Source organism: Cataglyphis hispanica, chromosome 8 (genome assembly GCF_021464435.1).
Source record: "Cataglyphis hispanica isolate Lineage 1 chromosome 8, ULB_Chis1_1.0, whole genome shotgun sequence".
Lineage (NCBI taxonomy): Eukaryota > Metazoa > Arthropoda > Insecta > Hymenoptera > Formicidae > Cataglyphis > Cataglyphis hispanica.
This window is the reverse complement of record NC_065961.1, coordinates 7,973,943-7,994,748: the sequence shown is the minus strand read 5'-3', so window position 1 is coordinate 7,994,748 and position 20,806 is coordinate 7,973,943. Positions and strand designations below refer to the sequence as shown.

General features: G+C 34.1%; 3 protein-coding genes and 2 long non-coding RNA genes across 8 annotated transcripts; 2 read left to right on the top strand and 3 right to left on the bottom strand.

Annotated features, from left to right (window-relative positions):
* Nucleotides 1-375: 375 nt before the first annotated feature.
* Nucleotides 376-4,326, bottom strand: LOC126851637 (uncharacterized). The gene is made up of 3 exons (XR_007687722.1): nucleotides 4,189-4,326; nucleotides 2,263-2,423; nucleotides 376-511 (listed from the first exon to the last, which is right to left on the bottom strand). It is a non-coding gene; the product is annotated as an uncharacterized LOC126851637 (long non-coding RNA).
* Nucleotides 379-9,335, top strand: LOC126851634 (zinc finger protein 92 homolog). Its single transcript, XM_050595786.1, has 2 exons — nucleotides 379-524; nucleotides 3,328-9,335. The coding sequence occupies exon 2, from the start codon at nucleotides 3,347-3,349 to the stop codon at nucleotides 5,087-5,089; it is 1,743 nt and encodes a 580-aa protein (XP_050451743.1). The 5' UTR covers nucleotides 379-524; nucleotides 3,328-3,346; the 3' UTR covers nucleotides 5,090-9,335.
* LOC126851636 (uncharacterized) lies at nucleotides 7,194-11,500 on the bottom strand. The gene is made up of 3 exons (XR_007687721.1): nucleotides 11,305-11,500; nucleotides 10,513-10,675; nucleotides 7,194-7,327 (listed from the first exon to the last, which is right to left on the bottom strand). It is a non-coding gene; the product is annotated as an uncharacterized LOC126851636 (long non-coding RNA).
* A 118-nt stretch (nucleotides 11,501-11,618) lies between these two features.
* Nucleotides 11,619-14,002, top strand: LOC126851635 (pre-mRNA-splicing factor CWC25 homolog). The gene is made up of 6 exons (XM_050595787.1): nucleotides 11,619-11,868; nucleotides 11,954-12,293; nucleotides 12,369-12,529; nucleotides 12,604-13,206; nucleotides 13,456-13,706; nucleotides 13,860-14,002. The coding sequence occupies exons 1-6, from the start codon at nucleotides 11,851-11,853 to the stop codon at nucleotides 13,972-13,974; spliced, it is 1,488 nt and encodes a 495-aa protein (XP_050451744.1). The 5' UTR covers nucleotides 11,619-11,850; the 3' UTR covers nucleotides 13,975-14,002.
* Nucleotides 14,003-14,098: 96 nt separating this feature from the next.
* Nucleotides 14,099-20,318, bottom strand: LOC126851632 (probable phosphorylase b kinase regulatory subunit beta). Of its 4 annotated transcripts, none has more exons than XM_050595782.1 (18): nucleotides 19,981-20,317; nucleotides 19,451-19,913; nucleotides 18,934-19,290; nucleotides 18,671-18,868; nucleotides 18,454-18,592; nucleotides 18,050-18,324; nucleotides 17,695-17,709; nucleotides 17,092-17,322; nucleotides 16,697-16,884; nucleotides 16,499-16,614; nucleotides 16,087-16,229; nucleotides 15,873-16,005; nucleotides 15,628-15,770; nucleotides 15,349-15,551; nucleotides 15,131-15,268; nucleotides 14,816-15,056; nucleotides 14,506-14,613; nucleotides 14,099-14,446 (listed from the first exon to the last, which is right to left on the bottom strand). In XM_050595782.1, exons 1-18 carry the CDS (start codon nucleotides 20,025-20,027, stop codon nucleotides 14,267-14,269), a joined length of 3,318 nt encoding a protein of 1,105 aa, XP_050451739.1. In that variant the 5' UTR covers nucleotides 20,028-20,317; the 3' UTR covers nucleotides 14,099-14,266. The 4 variants fall into 4 exon arrangements, with proteins under 4 accessions (XP_050451739.1, XP_050451741.1, XP_050451740.1 ...); XM_050595784.1 differs by having other exon boundaries at nucleotides 19,451-19,903; XM_050595785.1 differs by having other exon boundaries at nucleotides 14,310-14,446; nucleotides 14,511-14,613; nucleotides 19,981-20,318.
* Nucleotides 20,319-20,806: the final 488 nt, after the last annotated feature.

The window sequence follows — 20,806 nt, the reverse complement described above, 5'->3', positions numbered from 1 at the left end:
TGGATGGGCCGCCGTGGTGAGTGCGAGTGTACGCCACGCGCGAGCCAAGTTGCGCCGACCACGCCGACAGCCTCCACGTGCTGCCGAGCGGCACTCGACTCAGCCGCAAATTGTAGGTCGCCGCCGTCGGTTTGCGAAGAACGGGCGGTGGGGCAGGACGGGTGGGGACGGTGATGGTAGAGGAAGACAGAGAGGAGAGGGGAAGGTGCGGATCTCCGCGCGCTCGTGCGTGCGCGCCTGTCGTGATCGTTCGGCACGGCCGAGGCCGAAGAGGTAAACATTGTACAGTACGATTGACCGGCCCCGAGGCGGCGGGTCTTTCGCTTTTCCTTCCTGTCTCCTGTCTGTCTCTTGCGAGAAGATCAATCTCTTTTTCTCGTCGATTATTGGATTAAAATCCCACGAAATTCTCATTCGCCGCTAACGCTGCCGCGCTTCATTTCTTCGGATGTCGCTGAAGAAAAGGTGAGGATGACACCGTGATAGACCATCGCCTAAATTTTGGATTACGCTGAAACACAAACGTGAGTACTTTCAACGTGAGTTTTTTCATCGAGACATTTAATTTTGTATCTTTTATCATTTTTTATTTTTTATTTTTTTCTTCCCAATTGTTCGAGACATGACAGGTCCTCCGATTCAATTCTTCCAGTCATTTGCGAATTTCTCGAACCTACATTTTTTTTTCCACAAATTTTCACTAATTCTCATACAGTTTTAAATTTCTACAAATCTTTATCTACATAAATTATTGGATCCACGATTCCCTTTTTTTCTTAAATTTATCAATGAGAGTTTCCGTTAAATTGAAACGAGGCATATCACATGTGTTTTTAGAGTTATTCTTGTTACTTTGATATCGACTTTTAAACAAACAAGGTAATTTTCTTGCGATAATGCACGCCGAAGAAAACTTGAAGTGATATCTTACTTAATTAGTAACGTTTTTTTCATAAAGCGGATTGATTGTCATCAGTTTCCCAAAGTAAAATCGCGGATCATATATTCAATTACTGATGTAATTTTTATTTTATTATTTTTTTTTAAATCAATTGTAGAAACATTCTTTGATTAAAATTTAATTTATTTAAAACAATATATATATATATATAAATATTTATTTGTTTACCAAATTATTAAAATTAAGAAATCTTTAAAATTTTTGTTCCTGGAAAATTTTTAAAAGAAATAAAACATTTTTTTGCTTAAAATGTTTTTTAATAAAATTTAATGTTGTTTTTTAAATAAACCTAAAAAAAAAGATAAAATGGTATGTTAGTTATTGCATATGTGATGTTTAACATTTAATCGATATTGTTCATAAACGTTTTAGATACTTATTTAATTATACGTATAATAATATTATATATATAATTTTATAAATTATTATGTTATTAATATAAAATTTAACATTTTACAAGTTCATCAAAATTCGTGAAAAATCATAATAAAAACTTAGTTAGGTAGTTTGTTAAAATTTTCGGAAGAAAAGATCGATGTAAAGTAAGAATCGGAAAAATCACAAAGTTTATTATGATCTCTTCCATTCAAGACGGAACATGTAATTTTTGTAAAGCGCAATCGTAGAAGTCATCACAGAGTTACTCGAGTCGTAAAGAGGGGGAGAGACAGAGTAAGAGAAAGAAAGAGAGGCGCGGTTCCATCATAAAATTCGGCGGAAAGTGTGTTGCGGGTGCGAGCGGCGACGGTCTGGCCGTAGGGCGAGATTTTCTCCCTCGGCACAGGGGATGTTTCCGTGGATCAATACGATTTTTGCGTATCCCATTGTGCGTCGCGATATTCGTCGTAGGACGCCGATTAAGGGAGCTCGGTCGAAAAGAAAAAGAGATTGGCCTTCCGGCGGAGGGGAATGGAAGGAAGAAAGAACGCATCGTACGCGATTATCGTCGAACGTGTGCCGTCCGCGCGCTCCTCTTGTGATGTAACTCGACGTCCTTACTGCGCGGCGAGTTGGACGAGGTCGGTGATCGCTATAAAAAAATGCGACTCGCACACGTGGAGGCGGTCGCGCGATCGCGCGGTTTCCGACCGCGGCGTGCGAAAGGCTGGTGCTTGGCGCGATGTGTGGTAGGGGAGGTGGCGCGGTGAGGGGGAGATGGTGGTGCGCGAAGATACGCGCGGCCGCCGACCACGCCCGCAGCCTCCCGGCGTCCGTTGTCTGAACGATTGCGCTGCGCGCGTGCAAGCGTTTCGCGTTCTGTCAGAACTGTCTTTAATCTAGAGAAGAAAAATATTTTTTACCTGTCCGTTATAAATATTCTACATTCCTCTCGGAAATTCAGACTTGAAAATATATTGTAGTCGGTGTTATGCCATTTATATTCTCGTACGGACGATCGCAAAATTTATCACATGGATTTTTGTTGGCCTAGTTTGAGCAATTTTTTCATCTGTGAGAGCACCTGTAACGAAGCACTGTTTTTTAAATTGGAAAATGACAACAATATAAATATGGCAGCAATAATAGTAATATATATTTAAATTATAATATATTGAATTATAATATAAAAAAATAAATTATAATATACTTAAATATGCATTTTTCCCCTCTCATACACACGGCGCGATTCTTGAGGAACGGTGAAATATTGGATCAGATTTAGGAAGCATTTATGATAAATTGTACACTGCGAATAATCGTGCACATTCTATTTTTATTGATACTTGCGCGGATTATCTTATCGCAGGAATAATTCATTCTAAAAATATTCCGATGGAACGTTCTGTGAATTATTATTAAAGCCTTTGTAACCGATAAATATACTAATAGCGCAGTTGGATCTCTTGTATGTTTGACAGTAACGCGATCAATTATCCGAGTTCTTTAGAATTTTAATATCAGCATTAAAATTAAAAATTTATAAAAACTGAAATTGAGCAAATGAATTCGAACTTCAAGAGATTCATGTGTCGAATAATAGCTTATATTTATCCAAAAATTTGGACACATTCAAATTTATGCAAATGATCAATCTTACGGAAACAAGAATGTGCAATTTTCGTTCGATTCACGTTCCAAGTAGCAAGATGACGTTAAATGACGTTTCTAACATCAAGATGTTATTAAAACGTTATTTGACGTCATCTTGCTACTTGGAATATAATAAAATATTTGTGCAGGAACTAAAACAGAAATTACATCATAGCTTAACCGTACGTGCTTCTCACGAGAGCGATAAATCAAGATAGCCGCTCTATCTGTGATCTCATAGATACGCTAAATCGTACACATTACATCGTACGAAAGATTACATTACGAAATATTCACGGTTCAACAATAATCACTCTTTCCAATTTTTGTTTTAGTTTCAGTTTCCCATTTTCAATGTTGGGCTACTATCAAACGGAATCTATGGCAAATTCAGCGATATCGATGCCTGGGCCGGGACCGGGGCCGGCACCGGGCGGCGGTATGGAAACAACAAACTCAGTGAAAAGCCTGGTGTGCAGTCCGGACCTAACGATATTTGCTACATCGAGATGTAACGGCGTGGAGAGCACGGATTCGGCTTGTCCAACAACGGCGGACTGCACCGGAAAGTACCAATGTCTGGTTTGTCGAAAGAATTTTGCACAGAAGAACGTGTATCAAAGTCACTTGAGATCTCACGGTAAGGAGGGCGAAGATCCGTACCGCTGCAACGTCTGCGGCAAGACATTCGCTGTGCCGGCGCGGTTGACGCGACACTTTCGCACCCATACCGGCGAGAAGCCGTATCAGTGCGAGTATTGCAGCAAATCATTTTCGGTGAAGGAGAACCTCAGCGTGCACCGACGCATCCACACAAAGGAACGGCCGTACAAATGCGACGTGTGCGGCCGCGCGTTCGAACACAGTGGCAAACTGCATCGTCACATGCGTATCCATACCGGCGAACGACCGCACAAGTGCAGTGTATGCGCCAAGACATTTATACAGAGCGGCCAGCTGGTGATACACATGCGCACGCACACTGGCGAGAAACCGTACGTGTGCGAGTCGTGCAAGAAGGGTTTCACCTGTTCGAAGCAATTGAAAGTGCACACGCGCACCCATACCGGCGAGAAGCCCTATACCTGTGAGATATGCCGCAAGGCATTCGGCTACAACCACGTGCTCAAGCTGCATCAAGTCTCGCACTACGGTGAGAAGGTATACAAGTGTACGATCTGCAATGAGACATTCACCTCAAAAAAGACAATGGAGCTGCACATCAAGAAGCACCCGGAATCGCCGACGTCTCTCACCTCGACCATCACCGACAGCGGCATCTCCTCGCCATCAGCGCCGGTCGGCTCGCCGATCGAGCCAGACATTGAAATCTCCCAGGGTAGCACTGGTGGCACGGTGGGCGGTAGCAGTCTCGGTTCAGCCGTTGTTCCGGCAAGTTCGGGTCTACTCGGTATCGCTGCCGCTGCAACTGCCGACGACAAGGAGAATCACATGAAGACTGAAGAGGCCTATCCGGATTCGACAACGAGTCCTTATGCCGTTCAACGCGACTTGGCGTATTATTTATATTCTGGTAACAGGGAACAGCAGTATTCGCAGCCGGTGACAGCGCCGTCCGTCAATCCGGCGGAAACCGTCCTTGGCAGCATCGAGGAGCGTTTTCAGGCGAGCGTAGTCGTGAGCACACCGCTGGAACCGGCAACTCACCACCATGTATTCTTTTATCCCGAACCGGCGTATACCAGTTTTGGTTTAACTCCTAATGGCGGCGATCTTGACACCGCTGATTGCTCGTCTTTACTTAATTTACCAGGTAACGATGCGCGTCGCAGAGTTGAGGCCGCGCTGGAAGCGGTCGAGGAGGAACGTCAAAGACAGGAGTACGATGGTATTGGAATCGGCAAGATTAATCGGGATCCGTTACTCACGCCGCCCAGCAGCAATCCCGAGAGCCCAGCGTCATCACCTGATCTGGCGTTAGACTTGGCAATTCCACCACGGGAAACGCTGATTCTTCCGCCCAGAAAGCGCAGCAAGATGATACTCCAATCCATGGAGAGCGAGTACAGGAGCAACGGCCTAATCGCGGCTTCGCAGAGGCAAAATTCCGTCATTCAATTTGCGCGAGCTTCATAGTGAATCTGCTGAGGCTGATGACAAAGCTTTGCGAAGACCACGTGACTCTGGAAACTAAAAGAAGGAATCATTCGGCAGGTCTATCCGATGGCATTGAGAAACAAAAGTTGGAATTCGACTTCTTCGGCTTCTAAGATATAAGTTGAAGAACAAATCTTGAGGAGTTCTACTGATTTTCTAATGTCGAGTGATAATCGCAAAGCGCATAAACAAACGAATTTTTTAATTTAGCGATTGCAATGAACGAAACATATTCGGGCAACACGGTGGCGATTCCGTTGTTTCCGAAAAATGGACCGAAAGGAGGAACTCGCGTTTCTCTTTAGCGAATTCTAACGCAAAACGTAACGTGAGTGTATTGCAGCTCGTTAGCATCTTATCTTTCCGTTCACATGGTCAAAAGAGAGCTGATCGCGTCAAGTTCGAATTGACAGTAATCGCGCTTGTTACTTAATCGATACTACTAATTAATGTGTAATTCGTCATGGACTATATGTATTTTGCTAATAGCTTACGGGCAACAATACGTTTGCAACTACCTTCTCAATCTTGTTCGACAGTCTCTCAGCCTTTGAGGCTTGTAACGTATATGTCGGAATATATGAGAGACAAAAAAGAGTGGATATTCTTTGATCGGGAAAATCGCATCGATCGCAAGCGTGCTCGGTGAAGTAACTGCGCGAACGTAATTATTATATATGTGCTCGATATTAAAACAATATAAGTTTATAAAAATTTAATTTTTTGGAAAACTAAAATAATTAAAAAAAAAAAATTTATTAATTAGAGAAAGAATGAAAAAGTTCTCTTTTTTGAGAATCAGAAAAATTAAGCATATTTATTTTTTCTTCTTAAAAGCTCATTATATTTTATGTTTTGTTTAAGTTATATATTTATATCTTTTAATTTTTAATTAATTTATACGTTATTTATATATTTTAAATGCGTGGCAATTTTTTTTAATTACATTGTTTTAACATTGATTTATATGTAAAAGCTAAATATCATAGGTATTAAAGGAAGAAAAAGAGAGTTTTAATATTTTATTTAAACAAGAAAGAATTTGCCATTGACTATGCAAACATTAAAAAATGCAGGCCATGCATATTATAAAATAGAGATAATTATAGAAAAAAAATGTAGTGATACCTATAGCATTTAGCTATTTTAAACTGACTTTATATACGGCAGCTATTGCCAGCAATATAGCGCTCAGTGATCAATGTACAAAGTAATTAAAAGTACATTTATATAGATGCCAATGTTTTGAAATACAAATATATTACTAGCTACACAACTGCCGAATGTTACGGTCAATAAGTGACTACTATTACGTAATTACCGACCAATATAATATACGAGGGAGTTGGCCGTTAACGTTCGCTCGTTGAGCAAAGTGAGACGAGGAATTGTAACTCTGACATTCGTGCATATTATATCATCGCCGCACGCAAACGACGATTCGTGCGCCCGTGTTTTTCGAATAATTTATTCGCCCGCTTTTGGGTCTAATTTTTGACGTCGTATGTTTGTCCTGTGTAATTGTCTAACTCGTGCCGATCAATTCATCTTTCGGATGCATTCGCGAAGGTCGAATATCTAATCTCTTGCCAGCCTTAACAAGACTGACGTCAGTCTAGGTCGTTAGTGTCGTAATCCGGTCGCAAACAGGTGCCTCCTAGTGGCTATTCATCGTCGTTGTCATCGGTTCAATATTTATCGGCTGAATAAAAGTAGACGACATGTGCGATAAGTACAAGTTTTTTTTTTAGCATGTAAATTATTTTTTGCAATTTGATATTTAAATTTTTTTATAAAGATGACAAGCATAATATGAATGTGGGATCTATGTGATTCATCTGAAAATTTTAATCCTGCCGAAGACTTAAAATCGTCAAATATTTAAAGAAACTATTTTTTATATGTGCAATTCTCAATGTAGAGAGAATTGAGAATTTTATTTTTCAAATTATTATTATTTTTAGAAACTGATTTATATTGCTTAAATTGTTATTACCAATTGTGCGTGTTGATCGATTCATGTTTTTATTATAAATTTATCTCGATGTTCCTCGATGATGACGCCACTAGAATCTCGGCTGTTTGGACGGGCAAATTTTATCCGTCACAACTCATCAGGAAATTTAGATATATTCTTGAACATCGAAGCCAATTTCGCCAACTTTGTCGGTTAACCACAATCCAATTTATTCTATTTGCAGCCTTCCAGTCGTAATCCTAGAAAAAGATAGAGGTTGAAAATATTAAACTATTAAACACTAAGATCAAATTTATTTAAATATTTGGCGAAATTGGTTGTCATGGAAAATCTTTGGAAAACTTTTGAATTCAGCTCCCGAAAAGCTACAGTCGGATATATTATTGTATATTTATATATAGACAGCTTATATAAAACGACAAGGACGACAAATCTAGCTAAGCGAAAGCGTCTAGTTAGGCGAGAAGGTAAAGAAGGAAATCGGTTTTTGATGGTATCGTCAATATTGTTCATCGCTTTTGTGAGGATTCGATCTTAGTGCGGTTATTTAGTGCGTGAAAATTAGTGTGTAACATATTAATCAGAGTAGCCAGACGATACCGTTGCGGAATTAAAAGAAAAAAAGAATTACAGTCTTCGAAAAAAAAAAAAAAAAAGAAATGATAGAGAAGAATAAGGTAGGAAAAGGGGAGAAAAAAGTGCACCAAACAATTTAATATCTCTGTGATAAAAACTCCATAGTACCAGAGTATTGAGCGGAGCCGAGCCCACTGCCAGTACAAGCGTATATGTGCACATGCATGCTAGTGTGATGCGAAACTATACAACTACACATTTTATATTACTGTATACAGTGATACATTATACTATCACGATGTGAAAATTCGTTTGACAGAAAGACATCTGCCAAGATCTTTTTGTTTTTTTGTAGTCACAAACTAATCTCGAATGACTTTGCAGAAACTTAATTCTCTAGAATGTTGATTTTATATTTTACAAATGTTTTATGAGTCATATTTTCAGAGACTTTGTATTCCGTAAAATGACTCTATTTTTCTATACTTTTATTTTAGTCACAAATTCATTTATCACAAAATTAATAATCCTAAACGTTTCCACGAAACATAATTGCTACCGAGTTTTTTGTTCTCTTTGACACTGAATGTATACGAATTAATCTGTCAAATCGAGTTTTGTCGCAAACGACACACTGATAGAATAATACACATGTCCGCTCGCGACGCCTGGCTACCATAACATGCGTGTACATATATGCGTTCATTTAAGTTTATATAATAACGAGTAGCGTAACTCTTGTATCGTGCATACATTATATTCGCGATTGCTGCGAAAATACACCGCGCGGATCATTCTCGTTAGTCTCTCGATGCTTTTAGCGTTGATAACAGTGCAATCATAATTTTAAGATCGCCCGATTTCGAATTACACCCTTCCACGAATATGTAACGCTTTTATTTTTTAAGATAAAATAATACGATATTTGTATACAACGTGAGATCGCAACAATTCTGAAGCTGAAATTCGGAAGCTAACGCGATAAGGAAGGGATAAAAGGGACTTGTTAATTTATACGTTTTGGATTAATTTAAAAATTTTTGGAATTCTAACATTTAAAGGGATTTTAATTGCTCCCTAATATATGGTAATTGTTATAGCGAATGTAAGCCGCGCGGTGTAATGCGAATCGAGCGTTAATTATATATATTAAGTATTACATTAATGACGAAAAAGAAAAATAATAGAGTAATGACGTCACTATTGTTAGTATATAATATCTATTATTAAATATTATTTTATTATTATTGCGATTATACTATCATTATTATTATTAATTATCATTATTGTCCTTATTATTATTTTATTAATATTATTAATTATTATTATTATTTTTTTACGATTATAAAATCGCACATGCCAGCGAGACAAAAAATTATCCTATTCCAGCTGGCGTGTAGAACTGACTGCATATACAAGTATATCATTTTCGTAAAGAAAAAAACAAAACATCATTTCGCTACGCATTCACTTCATTGCGTTTGTTATTAGGATTATTCGAGAATCTTTTCTCGCAAAATCGAAGAACACGAGAGCAACCTATTTCGAAGTACAAGCAGGGGCCCTTTCTTAATTTTAAAACGTTGATGAAAGTTGTACAAAAATTTATTATTGTTTTTGTATTTATAAAATTTAATATAAATGAATAAAAAGACACAATGAGTTTCCAAACATTCGATTACAGCATATGTCTAAAACGCCCATGAATGCATTTTTTTTTAAATCCCGTTTTTAAATCCAAAGTTTATTACTTATAATGAAATGTTAACATCGCTCATTTTTTAAGCGTTTCTTAAATATTGAGTATAATTATCATGAGTTTAATGAAACAAATAAATCGTTGCAAAATAAAATAATTAAAATGAGAAATTGCGTAAATAGCAAAATTTTATATCAATGCAGTCCGATGCAACGTGATGCATGCATTGCGGGCGTCGAGCTCACCTGGTTTTGTCTCGGGAGATTTTGCGCGAGATGCACGCGGGGTGATACTATTAATAATAGCACGATTTTTTTCAATATCGAAAATAATAATTGATTTGGTATACGGCGTAAAATTCGTAAAGAATTTAGAAAGCATAACTCAAACGAAAGATTATATCGATATAAAAAAATAGATTTAAAAGAAAGATTTTTTAAAACTCTTTCTCTTTGAAGAATATTTTTAAATATTATTAAAATAATCTATTAAAAAGAACAATAAATATGTAATGGATATAATAATGTCAGTGGCTCTTGGAATCAAATCTAATTGCATATTAAAAGAAGAGAATAAGTTTCTGTATTGGAGAAAAAAATTTTGGAAGAAATTCTTTTATTTAAAAATGCTTTGTGTGTGTATATATTTATATTTGCATCTGAAATTTTGAATTTTGGTTCACGCAAGTCGTGGAGAAAAGGGATATGTTAAACTAGATAATGAAAAAAATATCGATATATCTTATTGTAAGTATACATATATATTTTATTACTTTTAAATTAAATATTTTTCTATCGTTTATCTTTTCTTGTTCTTTAAAATCAATTTTATTTTGTTTAGAAATAATAATAATAATATAAATATTGTGTGTGGTGTGTGTGTGTGTGTGTGTGTGTGTGCGCGCGCGCGCGCGCGCGTAATTTTATACAATAAGATAAAGATGACTGAAAAGAATTTATTTAAGAGATATAAAGAAATTAAATGCACGTGTTTACTAAGATATATATCGATGATATCTTTTTCATCATAAAATTTATATATACATGCAAAAACATGTGTATATATGGAGATATATATATATATATATATATATATATATATATATATATATATATATATATGTTTTGTGTAGTAATTATGTAGACGTACTTTCAAAACTTTTCTTTTCTGCACAATATCATTGTGAAAAATTCCACTTTTGGTTCGGTATGTTAGATAAATGACTGCGTTTATTTATGTTTTTTTTCCTTGCTGATTTCCTTCCTCAATAACAGCAACGTATTGTTTATAATTAGCTCAGCAATATAATGACCTACAAAACAGAGTATACAAAATAATTAACACATTTTCTACAATGCCATAAATAAAAATAAAATATTTTCACAAAGTAATAAACGGCAAGTATTATTAACATTTTCCTTTATATTGAGATATAATTTTCAATGAATCAGTGAAAGAGAAAAGAGAGAGAGAGAGAGAAAGAGAGAAGTAAAATTAAAAAAATATATTTATTATTATTTCTTTATTTATTGCTTAAATAAATGTACTTGATAATAATGTATATGTTTATATTCAAGTGTATATGTATGTACGTTATATTTAATATGAACTGTTATCAATTATTTTAAAAAAGATGTAATTTAATTCTTACATATATGATTTTATAAATAGATGAAAGTAGAATTGATTCTTTAACGCAATATATGGTTACTGAGATGAATTTACAGGTATATTTGAATAAATTATAAAAATAAATAGCAAGAGCAATCATCACGGATATTCATCAAATAATTCTCTTTATCCTTCAATCTTTATATTATCTTTTTTATTAATACATCCTTTCTCTGTTATATATTTACAAGATGTTATATTCTCCATTACATTTATATATATTAGCAAGAAAAATATCAATGTATTATATAAATTAACAATTATTATTACCGAAAATTCTGCGATTAAAAATCTTGAAAAATCTGCGATCCGAGAATGTTCACGATGCAATAAAATAAATGTATTAGATGTAACGTTTCCGTGAATGTACGCAACGATTCAAATATTCTTTGACCAATCAGGAGTAATCCCAAATATGAAAGTAACATGACTGCCAACTGCTATTGAAATCCGGACATTGGACATCATTTCTGATTGGCTGCACAATTCGATTGCCGCCATATTGTATCATATATCCTGAATACGTTCTAGAGAATGTATAATATATGCTAGTCACAACAGAGAGATAGAGAGAGAGAGATTGCCTTTGTGTATAATTTTAATTAACCTAAAACAAAGTTAGAAGTGCGAGGAATTGAAATAGAGAACATGGGAATAACATTTATATGTGTTTTATAATTCTTTCATCGTAAAAGCTCAACATTTCCTTCTCAATAATTGCGAGCATATATTAATATCGATAATAGTTTCAATGTGAATTTTATATAGTAATTAGTGTGTGTGTGTGTGTGTGTGTTTTATGTTTAATACAGCAAAATGGGAGGCGGAGATTTGGTAATAATTTATTATAAAACAATTCAAAAGCAAGACATCATGTTTATCATACTTTTCGATTAATAAAGATAAAATCCTGTTGTAGAATTTGAAGAAGTCATGGCATCCATCTACTATGAAAAACATGGAGAAGGTAAAGAAAGCGGAGCAGCAAAACAATCAAGAAAACAAAAGGATAGCCGAGTTAAAGAGACAGATCGAAATGGAGAAAGATCGAGAGGATATGACAAAATACGCTATGGAACAAGGTGTGATAGAAAAAAAGGATGAAAAGAAATTGGATTGGATGTACAAAGGACCGAATGAAATGGTCAGTAGAGAGGAGTATCTATTGGGAAGGCCAGTTGATAAAGCCTTCGAACAAATGCAACAGGCAGAGAAAGAGACAGAATTGATTAAAGCACCAAAGAATCATGTTGAATATGGTAAATTTATATATTTATGTTTATATGGTAATTAAAAAAATTTATATAATACTATTTTTTTTATTTTGCCATTAGAATGCATTCCACCTTCATTGCGATTTTTTTCTGGTAATGAGCAAGTAGATCTGGTTAGAAAAATGCAAGAGGATCCTCTATACACTATTAAGAAAAAAGAAATGGAAAGTAGGAGTCAGCTCTTGAAAAATCCTGTCAAACTAAAACAACTTAAAGAATTAGTAAGTGAATATTGATATTTCATCTTTCTTTTTACTGTGTGAAATATTTACTTACATGTGTGTATAATTTCTAGCTGGAACAGCAGTCGCGTAAAAGTAAAAGTGAAAAGAAAAAGAAAAAATCAAAGCGGAAGGACAGTAGTGAGGACGAGGTTGAATTGGATAAGTTGCTAGTAACTAAATATAAACAATTAAAAGGCAATATTAGTGAAAAAGATTTGCTAAAATCGATGAAAAAAATTAAATACAAACGAAAGAAGAAATCAAGAAAGCATAGTCACGATTCGGAAAGTGAATCGGACAGCAGTAACGACGGTTTTGTTAAAATAAGGCGACACAAACGGCAAAAAAAACGAAAGAAAAATACAAGCGATAGTGACAGCAGTGATAGTACTGAGAGCACTAATAGTGAAAATGTCACTCAACATGAGAAGAAAGATAATAAAAAGGAATGTAATAGAAAACGTTCAAGAGATGATATAAAAATAGATAATGAACGAGACAAGAAAAGGAGCAAATATAGCGATCCAAAGTATGAGAGAAGTAGAAAGCGTGAGGAAGAATATAATACGAATTATAAACAGAGATATGTGCGAAATGATATGCAAAGGGATAGCTCAAAGGATAATTACAAAAATGAAAAAAAATACTTTGCAGAGAAACGAAATGATGTAACAGTAAGTAATGGACCTTTTATTTTTAATAATGAGAAAAATCAGTTTTATAAATAACATCAACCATTTTTTTGTGAAAACTCGTATTATGAAGGCTTTCACAAATAATCTTTAAAAAATATATATATATATATATATATATATATATATATATATATATATATATATATCTTTAATATATATTTGATGAAGATTGTGTGAAAATACGTTTATGTCATAATTAAAACTAACTTAAAATATTTGATTTTACAGATATCAAATAGCGAAAGATCTAAATCTACCTCCGATATTAGTCGGACGAAATTGAAAGAGGATAGAAAAGAAGCAAAATATAGACCAAAAGCAAAACCGAGTCTTACTGAAGAGGAAAAGGAACAACGGCGGCAAGAAATGATGGCAAATGCAGCATGGCGCGATAAGGAGCGAGAGAAAAATGTGAAAATGTACCGCGAGAAAGAGAAAAGGGAAATACAAAATAATTCGTACAACAAGGATTTTATCAGGTACACGATTTGTTTAGATATTATCAGATACACGATAGACACGTTTCACGCTCAAATGCTAACACATATCTTCGTGAAATAGATATAATATATAAAAAATAAGCTTGGATATTATTCGATGTTAGTTTGACTAAAATATGGCATTTGTTATAGGAAACAACTGGTCGTCGCGACAGAAATAGGTACTGTCGCATCTAGAATCAAAGCCAATATTAACAACATACAACGTTCCGGTCGCGCAATGGATATGAATTTCGCCAAGAGATGATTTTTACCTGCAATCACGTATATTTCCTACAATTATATAATTTTTATATAGACTCTATTTGTATATAAAGATTTTAAAATATAATATACTATATATCCGAGAAAGAGAGAGCGAAAGCTTTGCATTGAAACTTGATCGGCTCTTTATATCATCGCCGTGTTTTATCTACGAACTTGAAAATATATATATACATAGCGAGTTACATTATACACCTCTACATGTAGTACTTTCTTACTAATATTATAATAATCTTTCTCAAATCTTCAATTTCCTTAATAATCGACTTGTATCGTTATGTAATTTTACACATTTCTCGGGGTGATTCGACGACATCGCTGGGATCTACAATAGTAGTCACGCAACCACCAGTAAGAACGTTGTTGACTACGGCCCTAGCAAGATATCCTGTAGTCACCGAGTAATGTGCAGAGAAAAAGGACGATTTATCATCGCTATTTGATAAATTGTGATCCTGCGAACATATAGCAAAGGTTTAAAAAAAAAAACGAACATTTATAATATTTAAATTACCTTACAGTACATGATGAAACTATCTTCCACAAGCTGGTTGAGATGCAGCTGTTTCTGAAAACTTAATTCCGGATTTCGAAGCAAGATAGTCGATACAATACTTAATAGCTGTAAACATACAATAAAAATATTTCTTTTTTATATGAAATATAAACATTAATAGGTATAATCTCTTATCAATTCTTTTTCTTTTTGTTTTTCAATGTCTGAATTTCTTGTATTTGCAACATTTTATATGTTTGCAGTCATGTAAATAAATAGAAAAGAAAAATGGAGAGGTAGTTCAATAATATTTGTTAAAATCACTTACTTCAACTACGATCTGACGGTATTCCGGCATCTGTATGTGATGTAGCAAGGACTCTACAAGCAAGGCAAACGTGATCTCGGAACGTGTCATGCTGGACACGGTAGGCTGCTGAGGTAATTCGCGTTCGTTCACTACGATACCACCGGGACAGCGCATCAAAACCTCCCATACTTGATTATAAAAGTGTGCCGGCACTCTACATAAGCAACCCTCAATTTTCCGGCGGCCAAGCACTGTCAGACTTCATACCGGCAATACAATAAATGTTATCATCGAGAAACATTACAAGTTTATAATTAAAATCAAGCAATATACTTTTCTGTATGAGCCCATTCCTTGACAGTCAATACTTTAATGAGGAATTGCCGAATTTCGTAAGGACTATAATTCTCAACTGGTTTGGCATTCTTCACGAACATTTGCAAGTAGAGCTTTATCGCTTCCAAGACCCATCTAAACATCATTCAAAAGGCGATTAAGCTTTTTATTTTTTTATAATAGCAAGAATATTATTATAAATAACGATTCCTTACCCGATACGTATTTTTAGTATGCCTTTAAACATTTCTGGATTAGTACCAATAAGTCTGCCGCAGTACAGCAGAATCTCTTGTTGAAGCACAGCCTGTACCACATTGTGCGGTTGTATCGTGGAATACATCACTGATTGTATTTCCGCCGGCGTCATCGGTTTGTCGAACACTGTTTCTTCCTGCCCGATCACTCCCACTGCGATCTAATACCGCAATTGGCGATAAGTTCCAATTGAATTAAAAAATTAAATTTTGAATCTATATATTTTCCATTGATACCTGCTTTCCTTTGACTAGTACACCAGTAATAAAAGGACTAATGCTGTCCACTGTGTGATTCAACAAACTGCTACAGTAACGTACAGCTATCCAGAATCTTAATGATCCAGCTTGTTGATATAATGATCTCAAATGATCACGGACTAAAAAATGATGAAAAATTACGATTAATTATAGAGCTAAAAATGAATCATGAATGAAAGATAAAATCGAAGAAAATGAGAGAAAAGAAAAATATAAAATACCTGTTGTTCCATTAATTTCATAATTAATTCCTTCCCGTTTTATCAGGATACCATATAGTTGACACTTAGCATATAAGCCAATGCTATTACGAAGTTCGTTTAATATATTGCCTAGAGGTTCATTTATCATATGCTGAAAAATATATTACTATTGCTTACATATTTATTCGATTAGGAGGAATTTAACTATGCAATTTTAAAACAATTTTCGTACAGAATAGTCGGTGACGTCTTCTGCGTAAGCGATGGCTCTTGGAACATCCGTAAGACTTTGATAACCAATATAATCATGTTGCAGTTGTCTAAATTGCGTTAAATCCAGATCTGTTTCCATTGTATTTACAAAGTCCAGATGCTCTATATATGTATAAGTAATCTGAATTATATTATCATATGAAATCGTAATCATAGCGCAATCATAGCACAAAAATCATTCGGTCGATGGAATTTTGTTAATAAATTATATTACATTTCAAAAGTTATTTCATATATTTTTATTATTATTAAAAAAAGAGAGAAGAAATATTATTATAAAAAATTTTAAAATCGCCAGATGAAAAATTGCGCTAAATGCAAAATTTAAAATCCGTTATCTTTTTTGCACAGAAAAATTAATCTTATATTACCAATGCAAGATGATGAAATCAGATTTTGTAGACGGCCGATGCGTACTTTCGTCTTATCGCAGTAGCCTTTTTTTAACATCGCAAAGAGGTCCAACATCTTTTTAAATTGCGGATCTCTAAGCAAATTTTTACAAAAATAAGATATGATCACGACACATTCACGTATATAAATAACTTATTGTAAATGTGCGAACTTACCGCATATGTTCCTCCCGTATTAAAAGACATACAGTAGGTCGGCCGGAGAGACGCCAATATTTGCCTACGAATTGCAATTCCGTTTTAATATCATCGATCAGTAGAGCCATGTCTCTGTATAAATAAAACTCGGACACCTCGAAGATTAAAGGATAACAGAGCACCGTCATACCACAGACTCTATACACCTGTTCATGTGAAAAAAAAAGAATTTATTTGTTAAGATATTTTATTATTATATTACATTATATTATTAATATTATTTAATATTGTAATTAATTGTTTAATATTGTATTTTATTTTACACATTTTACATCATTATGTTTTATTGCTTATAGAAATACATTTCTCTCTCCCTTTTTAGAAAAAAATACAGAACTCTTCATCAGACATACCTTACTTGTCCCTAGAGAACCTATAGGTCGCGCAGGTCGTCCTTGGAGATTTAGCTTATTATTCACTCCTAACTTTTGATAAACCTTCACTAATTGAGTGGATGAAAGAATCTGAACGGGCTCAACTTCATGTGGCGTTTGTGTTTGAATACCATATGTGGCCATCATGGCTTGCAATCGCATAGATTCTGCGATTAAAACTATTTGTACTACTAGGTCGGTGTGAGTGCCCTAATATACAAAAGATATAGCAGTGCTCATAAAATACAATGTCATCAAGCATATTTTTAAAATCATAAAAGACATTGAAAATAGCAGTTATTTAAATTTTTAACCATCATATTTATACAATTTTGCATAAGTTTATAACAAGTTTAAAAAAATATAAAACAAGCCAAAAATATTGCAAATGAGATGAAAAAATATGAAAGAAGCAAAAAGAATTGCAAACAAGATCTTTACTAATTATATATTACATGCTTTTTTTGCATAAATATAGAATCAAGGAGGAACAAATTTTTCAGATAACAGCATCACACTCTTTCAAGAAAAAAGAAAATAGAATATTCTACATATAACAGGCATATACATTAAATTACTTACAATGTTGGGCTTTGCCTGTGTGGAATAACATAAAAAATTATTAAGTTTTGATTACGAATTGTGGAAATAAATTATTTATAAAATCAATAAAGTATCTCTCATCAAAACTACTATCGAAATGTAAAGTTTAAGCAGATATACAATGCATCATTTATTTTATTTTTGAAACGAGAAAAACAAAATATAGATAAACTTTTATTAGTTTCACTTTTATTTGATGCTTATTCGTATGAAAATAATTGATTAATCTATACATATATATCTAATTATATATTGATCAATATATATACTTATATATATTAATATATATTTTTAATTTCAAGATATAAAAATTATATATTTTTCTTTTTTTTACCTGAAAAGCAGAATATCTTCCCGCTCGCCTTGGACGATTGTACGATGGCAAATATCGACGTATCGGATCTAATTCGTTAATGTGTAGGAGGCCAGCGGTGAGTAATTGCGCGATCACAAACATAGCTTGATTCCACAGGTACATTGGCGCATCCTGATCTACAGATCTAGAACCTCTTCCTTCATCGCTCGGTAAACGATAAGCACTGCATGGTTCATTTCTTTCGGCTTCCAAATTTTCAATGGGTACATAATAGTACATAGGAATAACTGGATCTATCGTACAAAATAAATTTTATCATGAAGCTACACAATTCATATATGATTATAAAAGATGATTTACACATGTGCTAATATATTAATTATAGGATAAAATAAAAAAATAAAAAATTATTGGTTTAGTACCCCCATTGAGATCCTTGTGCACTCTTGCTTTCAATAAAGTTTGATATTGCTCCACTTGCTCCGGCAAACTCTTAAACACGCCGTCTATTATCATGAATATGTAAAACAGTGGCCATTCGCATTCGATACTATCAAAATCCTATCAAAGAAAAATATTTATTATTTGATTAAAATTAAGAAATTTTCATACAAAAGTAAATTTCAAATTTTGGCAGACCTTGATTTCTCCAGATTTATAATACCGTCGCTGCTTATTTTCTAGCACTGTTTTATAACCATCTCTTCCGAATCGTTTAAAGCCATAATTGCCTTTCAATCTGCCAACTATATTTGCCTTGGTTTCATTGTACAGAACTTCTTCGTGGGTCGCAAAGGCAGGAAATGAAATCGTTGGTAGTAAAGCTGCGTCTACACTCTGAAAATCGGTAAAATCTCGTAAAATGTCATCTGGAGTATCATGCAACTAATAAGTTTACTTACCTTTGAACTAGATTCTCTTGGAAGCATTGTCTCAAAAATACTGCGATTACGATTGTGAGCATCAATATCGACGTATATCACAGACCAGGATGCTCCCTTCTCCCCAAATAAATTACAGCCATTGATCGCCTCCAGTGCGCTCTTGGCGATCCCGATAGAGCTAGCATGAATTTCTGGAGTTCCATCATTATATCGACTTCCACGTTCCCACATGCCATAATCTGGCGTACGATACGCCCTTTCAACATAATATACTAAATTTTGCACAAAGGCTACTTCATCTTGCGTATATATAATTTGCAATCCGGAAGAAATCATTTGTACCAAAAATATCAAATAAAGGGATACGATGTCAATCTACACACACATATACATATATATTCAATAGAGTAGAAATTTATAACGATAAATATATATATATATATATATATATATATATATAACACATAAACTATTATATATAATATATATAAACTATTATTTTGAAGAAATACTCAAATTTTTGTCAAATGCTTACTTGTAAATGATGGTAGTTAGCATCCGTATAAATTTCGTCGCCAGTGTCCAAATGAAATTTACAATGCAACGCATAGCGATCACATTGATTTTTCTTAAAGAGCTCTACTCTAGAAGATTGCTTTATCCAACATTCCAAGATACCTCGCATACATTTTACCGCGGATTGTCCTAACTCATAAGACTTCCCGCGGTCGTCATCGATACGTCTATATGCTTGATAAAGGCTCCATACTGCAGCAGCACAATATATACTTTCGCGCACACTGCCAGTCTTCTTATCAGTAGAAATCTGTGGAAATAAGCCTGTTATGCAGCTCTGATGACGTAACAGTTGCCGTTTGACAATTCCGTAATATATATCCAATTGTCTGACGGTATCCTCGTAGTTTGATATTTTGAGAAACATATCGGCATCTATATCTATCACGCTGCCTTGTCGCATATTTCTAATCTGCGAGAGTCTGCAGAAACTTAACAATTTTTATCGGGAAAATCATTATTCGCATATTCAGATTCAATGCGACAAACCTTTTTGTGTTCGACGATGTTGTCGATAAAGTTGATAAAGTAGCCATTTTACATTTGTGCCTGTTATCTATGCAAGTTATTTTTAGTTCAACGATGGATAGCTACATATCTATACGTATATATATATTGTATTATTGATAATTATATTTATTCTGTGTCAACATCATACATTGCTGACTTATGTAATTAAATTGTTATTTCACATTTAATATCATTTAAAAAATTATTAAATAATTCATTCTGCTCATAGAAATCACAATTCGAGAAATTTTTGTTTAAATTCTTTCGATTAAAAACACACTATACGGTCAAACGATCACAGAGATCACAGATCAGTGAGATCAGCTGATCGGATGACGGATTCATAATTCATAGTGTATAAAATGCAGTGAGCATTAACTACTGATATAAATAGGCCTTGTTTACACAAATAACTTTAACAGACACTAAATGTTATAGCCAATCACAGCTATTTCATTCTTTAGAGGAATAATTATTAAATTCAATTTTCCTAGAATAGAGTAGATTTTATTGACCAATCAGAACAAAGAAATTTTGCTCCTTTTGTCGTGATTGATTAATTAAATATAAAATCCTATACAGGTAGAATTTCGAACGCATCCAAGATTATAAATGATTTTTGATTTAAATTTATACCAATAAAATAATTTTTTTTTCTTATTTGTTTTTGTTTTTCTTTTTTTTTCTTCTTATTTGGTGTTATTACAATTTTTAAAGAGAAGAAAAAACAATTTTTTTTCATCATTTATTCGAGATTATTCGTAGAACCTTCGGGATTGTCCCCAAATGTATACAAATCTTTTTC

Coding starts and splice junctions, on each gene's coding strand:
- LOC126851634 (XM_050595786.1), top strand. CDS start 3,347: ATGTTGGGCTACTATCAAACGGAATCTATGGCAAATTCAGCGATATCG.
- LOC126851635 (XM_050595787.1), top strand. Junction 12,294..12,368: donor AAAGAATCATGTTGAATATG/GTAAATTTATAT, acceptor TTTTGCCATTAG/AATGCATTCCACCTTCATTG. Junction 12,530..12,603: donor TAAAACAACTTAAAGAATTA/GTAAGTGAATAT, acceptor TATAATTTCTAG/CTGGAACAGCAGTCGCGTAA.
- LOC126851632 (XM_050595782.1), bottom strand. CDS start 20,027: ATGGCTACTTTATCAACTTTATCGACAACATCGTCGAACACAAAAAG. Junction 16,006..16,086: donor AAGACGTCACCGACTATTCT/GTACGAAAATTG, acceptor TATATTTTTCAG/CATATGATAAATGAACCTCT. Junction 14,447..14,505: donor GTTTCATCATGTACTGTAAG/GTAATTTAAATA, acceptor ATATGTTCGCAG/GATCACAATTTATCAAATAG.